This window comes from Dendrobates tinctorius, unplaced genomic scaffold, assembly GCF_039654945.1.
Source record: "Dendrobates tinctorius isolate UK_male_01 unplaced genomic scaffold, ASM3965494v1 ptg000167l, whole genome shotgun sequence".
Lineage (NCBI taxonomy): Eukaryota > Metazoa > Chordata > Amphibia > Anura > Dendrobatidae > Dendrobates > Dendrobates tinctorius.
This window is the reverse complement of record NW_027361834.1, coordinates 86,251-98,583: the sequence shown is the minus strand read 5'-3', so window position 1 is coordinate 98,583 and position 12,333 is coordinate 86,251. Positions and strand designations below refer to the sequence as shown.

Below are 12,333 nucleotides of genomic sequence, written 5' to 3'. Positions count from 1 at the left end.
GATGTGTCACCGTGGTGGTGACCTGGTTCGTGGCCCTGGGCGTCCATGCAAAGAGGTGAATAACGTTTATAGGTGAATGATACGTGACGCCACCTGTGGTTTCTGATCAGATTGACCAGCGGTGCAGTGTCGCTTCTCTGGGACAGATGTTGTGGTGCAGCTAAGATGTAGAAGCCCTGCACAGGTAGGGCCGTAGTCGCAGGGCAGATGAAAGAGTTGGTAGATGGTGTGCAGTGCAGGATGTAGCAGAGCCGTGCGCCAGGCACAGGAGAAAGATGACAGACACAGTCGTACAGTTCCTTTACCTGTACTTGGTAAGTGCCGTCCAGGACCCAGAGTACAGATGGAGAAGGAGTTGGTCAGCCTGGAAGCGTAGTGTGGCCTCCGTTCTAGCGCTTATCTGAGGTACTCGCAGTACTGAGTTCACTGAAGTTCCCCCTGTTGACTCTCTTTTGAAACTTTCTCATATGGCTGGCAGCCGTAGTCTTTTCCTTCTGGCTCACACAAGTCACTGCTGGGGCCTCCGAGCCTTAGTTGGGAACAGAGCATTTACAGCTGCTACTTCCTCCGGTTTCTGCTGCAGGACGTCAGTGTCCCTACAAACTTGGAGACCGGAATCCGGACCATGCGCTCCAGCTAGGAGTGAGCCTTAGCTCTGCTCATCCTCCAGCTCCCCTTCTCGTGTCCACACACTTCCCCTTCCCTTCACAGACTGCCCTAACTTCCCTCCTCCCAACCACAGAGAGCAGCTCCTCAGCAGTCAGGTTCAGAGCTCTCCCTGCTGGCCTGGAGTGGGAACTGTGTTGTGTGCTGGTTTTACATGCTATAAAGATCCTCCGTTGCTCCCAAGCATGACATCACACTCCCTAGGAGGAAGGTAATGCCACTGTCGCGACCATACTCCTGGGGGAGCCACAAGTACACTGATGCCCAACCACTGCTAGATGATGCTGCTGGTACATTGACCCAGACCACTACATTCCCCTCGCACTCTACACAGCCAGATTCTGACCCTGATGAAACTCAGGTTCCCCTTCCCGCATACTATACCACCTTACACGGTGACACAGAGGAAGGTGCAGATGAAAGTGTAGGTTCCTTGAGCAGGTGGGGGGCATACTCATGGGCGACGGCACTGGCATAGGGCCCCTCATAGTACGCAAAAGTGTCTCTGCCGGTGGGAGAGCCCACCGGCCCACCCGCCGTCAGACACACCGCGGTACTATGAGGGGCCCTGTGCCAGTGCCGTCGCCAACGAATGGATATCAATCATGAGATGTAAGAAGTGAAGTATTTTTCATTGTACTGTACCGCTATTTCTCTGCCGTATCAGAGGATCATGAATTGTGGCATGTGTTCAAAGAGCCCAGTGACACTCTTTGGCCCTGGGCCCACGAAAATCTGGAGCCAGCCCTACCCCCCCACAACTTTAGCCAAATAACCCCCAGTTTTCAATGCCTAACTATTATTATAAAGTAAATTAAGGTTGACAAGCTTAAGTAATAAGAATTGATGTTTTTGGCATTAAAATGGGCACTGTAGGTGTGTTTCCTGTCCTCCACTCACTTGCGAAAGTCGGGTTTCATGAAACCCGACTCGACCCGAAAAAAGGCAAAGTCGCTCATCTCTAGTTGGGACTTTTCTGCTTTCTGACAATATTATGTGAATTCTGTTATTCGTTTATTTTTAAGTTCCTCACATATATAGAGCCAGTATGTTCCTTAGCACTTTACACACACCGTCACATATATGACTCCATCATCCATACCTGTATTTCTTGCTACTTCTGCTAGAGGATGGCAGCCCCCCTCATTCTGCTCTGGACCCCGATGATTCTAGTTACACCTGTGAAGTCTAATGATTGCACAGCTCCAGAATCCCTGTGATCTCCAGCCCCATCTACTGGGCAAGTGCGGGACTGCACCTAATTGACCTAGTAGCACCCAGCTGTGCACGGCGTGTGAGCAGTGATAAGACAGCCCGCCGGTCACTGCCTCCCTGCTGCCGCCAGGAACTAGGGAGGTGAGACCGGGCTGTGCTCTGCTACCGGCTATGGCCGGTAGTGTATGTGTGAGGAGGTCATGTAAGTGACGCAGTGGTGGGTCCTGTAGTGCGTGGCACTGCGCCGCTCCCTGTGGCAGTGTATGTGTGGGCACGCAGCTTCCTGTTTAGCGCTAGCAGACGGCCCACTCGTGTTATTTCCTACAGAGGGCACAGGGGTGAGCTATGGATTGGGGGGATGGTCCCGAGACTGACATGTGATGCATGAGGCTGGCTGGTGCCATGAGGGCAGTCACTGACCACCTGCAGGCTGTCAGGAGATGCTGTGGGGGAAATCTGGGATATTATAGACCCAGGGGCGATAACTGTCTCTGCAGCCCCCGTTTATTTATGATTTCCTTTATCATACCCCAAAAGGATATGGAGGGTGCTGTGTATAGTAGGGGGACAATGCTATTTATAAGGGACAATGCTTTATGTTGTAAGGGAGGACATTACATAAGTAGGAGAGATGTTTCCTGTAGTAATGGAGGGTGCTGTGTAAGAGGGATGATGCTTGTATAGTAAAGGAGGACACTGTATATAATGAGGGATGATGCTTCCTGTAGTAATGGAGGACACTGTATATAATGAGGGATGATGCTTCCTGTAGTAATGGATGCTGTATATAGGAATGAACGATGCTTCATGTAGTATTGGCGGGTGCTGTATATAAGGGACCACGCTGTATATAAGGGTGTAGAAGCATCCAGCAATGAATAAACCATACACATAAATGCCCTACCACCAGGGCTGTGGAGTCAGTGAGCCAAACCACCAACAGCGTCTCCTCCATTTCCCTACTCCTGACCCCACAACCCTGCAGACCACAAGAGGTAGTGGGGCGCCCTCCCAGGGCTGTGGGGTACTCGGTACCGGGCTGGTATCAGTGGGATGTGTCACAGCAGCGGTGACCCGGTCTGTGGCCCTGGGCGCCCAATTAATAGGGGAAGTTTGAATGGTGGAATGTATTAAATGAATAGCTCGTGACGCCACCTGTGGTGTTCGGCAAGTGAGGTGTTAAGCCGACGCTGCAGACAGATCCTCTGGGACTGATGGTATGGTGCAGCAAAGATGTAAAAGCTCCCCACAGGTGAAGCTGTAGTCCCAGGACAGTGTAGATGTGGTTGGCACGGGGATGTAGCAGTGCCGGAAGGGTAGGAAGCAAACAAGACACAGCAGGGTGCAATTTCTGTACCTTTACTTTATAAATGCAGTCCAGGGGCCTGATTAGGCCTCTTTCACACTTCTGTTTTTCACAATCAGTCAAAATCCGCCAGGTTTTGAAAAAAACAGATCCGCCATTAACCCTGAAATCCTTTCTGGCGGACGAAAAAAAATCCTCTCCCCCGACACAAAAAACTGAAGTGTTAAAGAGGCTTTACAGATGGTCCTGGAGCAGGCTAGCCTGGAAGCAGCTCAGGATTCTCTCTCAGCAGATGGGCTGTGCAGTCTCCTTCCCTAGCGCTTATTTGAGTGTAGTCCTAGTACTGATTTACACAGAAGGTCCTCCTAATTCTCTTCTACTAGCACTCCTCGTATGGCAGACAGCTGTAGCCGCTAATCCTCTCTTGGCTCACTCCGTGCTGTTGTGCCTCTGAGTCTTAGATGGGGGTAGGGCATTTACAGCCTCATACTCCTCTGGTGTCTGTTGCCGGACCATTAGTATCCATACAACCGTGGAGACCAGGCTCCAGTTCATGCGCTCGCACTGTGAGGGAGCTCTTTCCCCAGCTCAACCTCCAGCTTCTCTCCACACAGTACCCCTAAGCACACTACCACAAAGCTGCTTAGACATCACAATCAAATACAAACATTTTGCCTTGGGGGGGCTTTCCAGCTTGCAGAACTGCTTGCCCAGGCTATTTTAGCCAAATTGGAGGATTACACACTTCTCTGCAGGTGAGGCACATATGCAAACACATTTGTAAGCATGCACTGCCCATTGAATTGCACACTTGCTCCATTCATGCTCCACCCACAAAAATGATACAACATTTGAAAGGTCAAATTACCTGCAGATGGCAGCACCCTACCACAAGGCTGCTTACAGAAATCACAAACAAATCCAAACATTTGCCTTGGGGTCTTTCCAGCTTGCTCCTGTGCTTCCCCAGCCTATTTCAGGCACATTGGAGGATTGCACACTTCAATGCAGGTGAGTCACATATGCAAACACGCTTATAAACGTGCACTGCTTTTTTGGTGATTACTTCGCCCCACACACGATACACCATTTCAAAGGTAAACTTGCTTCCTTCAGCAAGACAAGAGCCAAACAAACCACACATTCACAATTTTATCACAAAATACAGTTTAAACATCCATTTTCATAAACCTACAGATACACAATGACCTGCAGGTGGCACCTCAACCAGAAGACATTTTTTGGCCTCTACTTATCAAACCAATTTATAGTATTACCAAGCTACATATATAAATACCTGTCTGTGTTCATCAGCTCATGAAATACATTTACACTTGACCAGCTTGCTATTTCTGAAATTGGTCGTCGGGGGCGCAATGTGCGAAAATTTCACACAGGCCAAGCTAGTCAGAATATATTATAATTTGTGACCTGTCATAATGGGGGTGGCACAGAAATGCATGGTTCACTTACAACTAAAGGACACTGATGCAAAGGGGTACAAGTCATCATTCGGACTCCTGTTTTACACAAGTATGGCTGTCGGTGGGTGCATGCACATCTAAGGCCGGGGTCACACTAACCAACGCAAAATATGGTCAGTATTTTACATGCGTAATACGGATCAATGGCCCCTAAACAGTGCTCCGTATGTCATCCGTAATCAAGGTGTGGTCGCGTATTTTGTGCATGTCAGCATCCGTATGGCGAGATTTTCTCGTCACCTTGCAAAATGGACATATAATGGAGCCCTATGACAGTTTTAATAAAGAAATGAAAGAATAGATATAGACTCATAGAATGCATATACATCTGGTCCGTGTGTAATCCGTATTTTTTGCGCACCCATAGACTTGCATTGGCGTACTACGGCCGTAGTACGCTGACAATCGCAGCATGCTGCGATTGGCACGGACCGTAGAATACCGATGAGAAATATACGGCTGGTGTGAGGGACCCCATAGAGAATCATTTGTCCATGTGTAATGTGTGCTTTTAGCGCCTCACTCGGCCGTATTCCTCGCCAGTGTGACCCCGGCCTTAGGCTCGTTTTCAGTATACATGCTGTATTTTTAAAAAAAAAAAAAAAAAGCAATCCAGCACTTTGGCTTAAAGTAAACATAACACTTTATTTCGATCTTCTTAAGACATGTTGGAACAGAATACTTCAAAACATAAGTCCTGTCCCCCCAACTTGCCATGTACCCATATGCCAGATTTGTGGCATTTCAGTTTGTAGCTACACTAGGTTGGATACCGATATGTCAAGTGGTAACAGAGAAGCTCGGCACCAAAATCACTTAGGCTAAGTGCACACGTTGCAGAAAATTTCTGCTTAAAAACCTGAATCCCTTCCCAGAAACCACACCTATTTTTCTGCAGCGTTTTTTTGTGTGGTTTTGATGCGTTTTTTTCCGCAGCGGTTTCTAAACGCATGGAAGAAGCCAAAACCGTGGAAAAATCCGCAAAATTAATGTGCATGCTGCGTTTTTACCACGATGCGGTTTTTCGCAGTAAAAAAACGCATCAATGTGCACAAAAAGTGCAAAATGCATAGAAATGACTGTGCAGCTTATTTTTGGCGGTTTTGCGGTAAAAACCGCTAAACGCTGTGTGTGAACACAGCCTTATTGTTATAATGGTCTGTGTAAGCTCAGTGGATCCAAACGGTTATGTGGCAAAGACTGGGTGCTCACTGGAAAAATATAAAAACTCCTAGTCTGGAGAAAGAAGGGTGGCACTCAATGTACTTGTGTGGGGGAAAAAATAAAAATGTAATGTCGTTTAAAAGCTTTGAGATGAGAAGTGTGGAGGAAAGATTGAAGGTGACGGCTGTTTTGCACTTGCTGACCTTCAGCAGGTCCTGGGCTGATGTCAGATTGTGTCATACAGGGAAAACTGAGAATGACTGACATTTGCATACAGCATTTTCATGATTCAACTAAGTTTTCTGGAATTTTTTGTGACCATTTTCTATTGGAATAGCAAGTGACAAGTTGTCCGGGTTTCTGTAAATGCAGCTTGTTCTGCTGTCTCCTCTCCCACTACACTTCCCACAACATTAACTGCTTATACTTCCGTGTCTTCATTTGCATTGTGTGGGTGTTGTGTCTGCACCTTGTCTGCTGGAAATCTCTGCTAATGGGCTGTAGTCTGTCATTTTAGAACACCATCAGACTCGGGTGATGGCTGAGGGCAGTCCGATGTTTCACACGCACCCATAGACTTGTATGAGTGAGTGCACTTTGATTCTCGGATGCGCCCCCAGCGTGCTGAGATTTTCTTCTCATTCTGAAACTGCATGAGAAAATAACTAGATCTGTGCTTCCCCCATAGTATAATATAGGGCTGAGGGCTATCTGATAAAACATCGGCGCGCACTCCGCCATGTTATACACTCTTGTGAGTGAGCCCTTTGTGATCTAGTTTTCCTTCTGTTCTTGCAAGATTTGTAATTCTATCTTTCTATCCATATGTAACTTTGTTTTTATACAGATTAAAAGCTGCTTTTTTTACAGTACCAGCAAAGATTACTGGAATCTCGTGCACACCCTAGTTTGTTTTTCCAGGACGTCCCTCCTGACAGCACCAGGGAAGACGTCCCTCACCTTCTTGCAGGGACAGGAAGAGCACACAAGAGGTTAAAAACAGTCTCCACCCCCATTCCCTCAGTGTTTCTTCCTATCCCTGCACAGAGGGACACAAGAGGAATAGGCTTAGGCTACTTTCACACATCCGTTTTTTAAAATCCGGCACGATGCGGCAAAAAGTGTGAAAACCAGATATGGAATTGGATCTGTTTTTTTTTTTTTTTTTAATAGAATGTAATGATCGCCGCATCGTGCCGGATGGACATGCGGTGCCTCTGGGTTTTGCCGGATACGGCAAACATGGCCGTCGGGCGTCTGCAAAAAACGTTAGCTGCAATGGTTTTTTTTTTTTTGCAGCGCCGGACTGGCTTTTTCAACAGCGCATGCCCAGGCACTGAGTTTGAACACTACAAGTGCCCGGTGTGCATCTCGCTCTCGTCCCCCACCGTCTCTCTGGCTGGCTCTCGTCCCCCGCTGTCTCAGCTCCTTTAAATGTCCTCCAAGCCACATGTACATCCGGTGTCACCGCTGCAGGCCGGACCCCTGACACCGGATGTGTGAAAGAGGCCTTACTGGAGGGGTCCAGGGGGATCGGGCGGCCCTGCCAATCCTTCCTTCTGTGAAGCGGCCCTGGCGCTGAAACCCTCCTGGGTGGGGGTCCCACAGCCACAGAGACCAGGGGACAGCAGTGCTGTGACTATAAACTTTGGGGCCCCGGGGCAAAACTTCATAGTGGGGCCCCTCAGCATTTCAATTACTAGAGGTTGTGCGGAACGTGGTGAAGCCTGATGCGCATTGCTATATACAACACACAGGCTTCACCACGTTCCACAAGACCGTTAATAGATTTTGTTTATGATGCAAGTTTTAGAAGTTAAATATTCAGTGAATGTTTGGAAAATTAATAAGGTGAATAATAATTCCAAGTATTGCACAATTTTCAAATAACTATGTTTATTAAATATTAAGTAGTTTTAAACAGTAGATATTGAGGCCATGTGCACACAATGCATTTTTCCTGCGTATCCGCAGCGGATTTTACAGCACAAACGCTGCGGATCCTCAAAGTGATTTACAGTACAATGTAAATCCATTTAAAAAAAACGCTGTGCAGATGCTGCAGTTTTTTTACACGTGTTTTTTGTGCAGTACAAAAATGCAGCATGTCACTACTTTTGTGCAGTTTTCCACCTGCTCCATTCTCCAAATCCGCAGGGGGAAAACCGCACAAAAACAGGAAGAAATCCGCTGGAAAAATGCAGGTCATTTGACCTGCGGATTTCTTCAAATCTGCGCGGAATAATCCGCAGGAGGAAAATCCACGTGTGCACTTAACCTTAAACTTTGTTCACTTAAACATAACATTACTTAAACCTTAGCAATTTGTTCAGTTTTAAACAGCTACTTAAACATTTGTTTCCTAACTTTCAGAGAAGCGAATTCATCAATTACTTTGTCACAGTTGATCTGTTGAGCTCGATCATTCTCAACTGAAAGGAAAGCTAAGCTGCTGAGTCTTTCTTGAGCCATAGTACTTCTCAAGTAGTTTTTTGCGTTCAAGCTTATAGAAGGATCGTTCAGCCTTAAGGCCCAGTCACATAGTGATCTTGCTAGCGAGATTGCTGCTGAGTCACATCTTTTGTGACACAACAGCAATCTCACCAGCGAGATTGCTGTGTGACAGCGATCAGCAACCGGCCCCCCTGCCGGTATCGCTGATCGCTGCAAGAAACCTCTGGACATTATTTTCGTCGCTGATCTCCCGCTGGCCAGCACGCATCGCTGCGTGTGATAGGCGGGAGACCAGCGATCAGCTGTAAAATAATAAAAATAAAAAATACTGTTATTCTCATCTTCTGACGTCCTGCGCAGCATTCCCGCCTCTCTCCACGCTCCGGTCCCAGTGATCCTTTGCAAGAATGACGGCGAGACTTCGAGATCCCGCGAGAACGGACGTCATTCTCGCAAAGGATTACTGGGACCGGAGCGTGGAGAGGCGGGAATGCTGCGCGGGACGTCGGAAGGTGAAATAATATTTTTTTTTTTTTTTTTTTAAATCTATTTTTTACATGGATCCATGGCATCTGCGCTAACGAACACAGCGATGCCGCTCGCTCAGCATCGCTATGCTGATCGCTGGTGAAGCGGTCTGTTTGACAGCTCACCAGCAATCACATAGCTACTTACCAGCGATCCTGACACGTTGATATTGTCGGGATTGCTGGTAAGTCGCTATGTGTGACTCCAGCTTTAGTCACAGGAAGGCCGGGGTCACACTGGTGAGGAATACGGCCGAGTGAGAGGCGCTAAAAGCACGCATTAGACACAGACCAATGATTCTCTATGGGGTCCCTCGCACCAGCCGTATATTTCTCATCCGTATTCTAGGCTCCGTGCCAATCGCAGCATGCTGCGATTGTCAGCGTACTACGGCTGTAGTACGCCAATGCAAGTCTATGGGTGCGCAAAAAATACGGATTACACACGGACCACACATGTGACCTGCGAGAAATACGCACCAGGTGTCTTTTAGCAAAGCCGGCAATTCAGTGCACTATACAGTAAACTCACACTGACAGGTTTAATAAAGAAAGAATAGATATAGACACCTAGAATGAATAGATGTAGACATAGAATGAATGAATATATATATATATATATATATATATGCATTCTATGTGTCTATCTATTCTTTTGTTTCTGTTAGAAACCCTGTCATAGGGCTCCATTATATGTCCATTTTGCAAGCCTGCGAGAATCTCGCCATACAGATTACATACGGATGCTTGCATGTGCAAAATATGCGACCACACCTTGATTACAGATGACATACGGAGCACTGTTTAGGGGCCATTCATCCGTATTACGCATGTAAAATACTGACCGTATTTTGCGTTGGTTAGTGTGACCCTGGCCGAACAGTCAAAAACATGATGCACGCTGTGCAAACGTCTGGATAGCTTGATGAAAGTGAAGAATGCTCGACTATTAGGAAATCAGCAAATTCCTTAACACTTTTCATTTTTTCCAGTTGCTTTTGAAACAAATTTTTTACTGAACATAACTGTGAAGGAAAGGCTGGAGTTACATCATCTGCAAACTTGTTAACAAAATCAACAGCTTTTTTTGTGAATATCTTTCACTTGCACTGGCCAAAAAATCAGGTTGTATTACTTCATAAGGCCGTGGTCATACTAACCGAGGCAAAATACGGTCAGTATTTTACATGTGTAATATGGATGACAGACCCCTAAATAGTGCTCCGTATGTCATCCGTAAGCAAGGTGTGGTCGCGTATTTTGCGCATGTCAGCATCCCTATGGTGAGATTTTCTTGCAGGCTTGCAAAATGGACATATAATGGAGCCCTATGACAGTTTTAATGAAGAAATGAAAGAATAGATATAGACACATAGAATGCGAGTGTGTGTATATATATATATATATATATATATATATATATATATATATATATATATATATATATATATATATATATATATATATAGCAAGGAGTTTGTATGTTCTCCCCGTGTTTGCGTGGGTTTCCTCCGGGCACTCCGGTTTCCTCCCACACTCCAAAGACATATACTGATAGGGAATTTAGATTGTGAGCCCCATCGGGGACAGTGATGAAAAAAATGTGTGCAAACTGTAAAGCGCTGCGGAATATGTTAGCGCTATATAAAAATAAATATTATTATTATATATATTTTATTAGTATTCTGTGTCTGTCTATTCTTTCTTTATTAAATCTGTCAGTGTGAGTTTACTGTATAGCGCACTGAATTGCCAGCTTTGCTAAAAAACACCGGGTGCGTATTTCTCGCAGGTCACACGTGTGGTCCGTGTGTAATCCGTATTTTTTGCGCACCCATAGACTTGCATTGGTGTACTACGGCTATAGTATGCTGACAATCGCAGCATGCTGCGATTGGCACGGAGCGTAGAATACGGATGAGAAATATACAGCTGGTGCGAGGGACCCCATAGAGAATCATTGGTCCGTGTCCAATGCGTGCTTTTAGCGCCTCTCACTCGGCCATATTCCTCACCAGTGTGACCCCGGCCTAAGAGTCAAGAACAGCTTTCATCCCTTCAAAGCGGCGATGAAGTTGAGTACACAGTGTGTCTACCATTGGATAGAACACAGTAACTCGGAAACAAGTTTTTGGGTCTGCTAATCTCTCGTCTTCACACAACTCATCAAAGTGTTTCTTCACTTTCCTTACTCTGTTCTGGTGAAATTCATTTTTTTTTTTTTTTTTTTTATTCCCCATCGACTACACACATCTGATGCTTCAGAAACAAGTGCTTCGAACCTTTCACGCATTTCGGTTATCTTTAGCAATGCATTACCCAATAACTCATATGCAGACAAGAGGTCCATGGTTTCAGATTGTAAGGATTTCAATACGAGGTTGAGTCTCTTAAGGTACTGTCACACTTAGCGATGTACCAGCGATATGACGCGGTCAGGATCGCTGGTACATCGCTAAGTGGTCGCTAGTGAGCTGCCACATAGGCAGATCTCACTAGCGACATCGCTGGGGATGGGGATCGCTACTTACCTGTCACACCAGGCGATCCTGCGTCCTCCCGCCCGGCTCCACGCGTCGCTCGTCCTCACAGCAGGAAGCGCCACAGGAAGCTGACGACGAGAAACAGTCCTGGACGTTCTCGCGCGATCAGCGATAATCAGCGGGGGAGCCGGTCGGAGGTAAGTATCAGACAGATATCGCTAGCAATATCACTATAACGTCACTAGTTATAGCGATATTGCTAGCGATATCTTAGTGTGACATGCCCTTAAGACTTCACACTGCACAACCAAAAGTAATACAAAATCAAGACTTTCAAGTTTGTTCTTTAGCTGCTGTGCTTCATTTCTTTCCTTGTTTTTTTTGGAAGTCAAAGTTGTGAGTAAGACTCTTCATCGTGTCACAAAACCTGTGTTTCAGTGCATACACTGCATCATGTCTGCCAGACCAACGAGTTTTATTAAGAGTTTTCAGTGTTGCTTTTGATTTCAGTGAATCGGACTGAGCTTCGATGCAGTACACGGATTTCAAATCTTGCCAGCGAACAATACAATTACCAAAAAAGCAATATACACTTTGAATTGTTTCAAAAAACTGGCTCACCACTCGGTTCTCTTCCACAGCATCCTTCAACACTAAATTAAGGTTGAGCAGCGCAGTGCATGAAGTATGCGTGTGGGGCTTTTTCTTTAATACGCTGCTGCACTCCATTGTATACCCCACTCATGACTGCAGCACCATCATAGCCTTGTCCCTGACATTTGGTCAAATCCAAGTTTTTCTCTTTCAATGAAGTTATTATTTCTTCTGCAAGACCTTGCGCAGACTGATCTTTTATCTCTCTAAAGGATACAAAAGTTTCACATATTTTGATTTCAATAGGTTTCCCCTCTTCATCATTAACAATTTTGACATCCTGGTAAACTTCACTCATCAGATCAATTTTAGCTATGTCCTGGGTGGTATCTAGGATCGATTAAAAAAACAAGGAATTTTGAAGCTCAACTACAATTTCA

General features: G+C 45.9%; 1 protein-coding gene across 2 annotated transcripts in view; it reads left to right on the top strand.

Moving 5' to 3' along the window:
• Positions 1–1,874: 1,874 nt before the first annotated feature.
• Positions 1,875–12,333, top strand: part of LOC141053675 (probable serine carboxypeptidase CPVL) — an 83,519-nt gene continuing 73,060 nt past the window's right edge. The window contains exon 1 of one of the 2 annotated variants that reach the window (XM_073550702.1): positions 1,875–2,022. Coding sequence is in view for 1 of the 2 variants with exons in the window: in XM_073550699.1 (XP_073406800.1) it covers positions 2,145–2,219 (75 nt within the window). In the remaining variant the exon portion in view is untranslated. Of the gene's footprint in view, positions 2,023–2,129; positions 2,220–12,333 lie in introns of those variants that run through there. The other variant, XM_073550699.1, reaches the window with a different exon arrangement.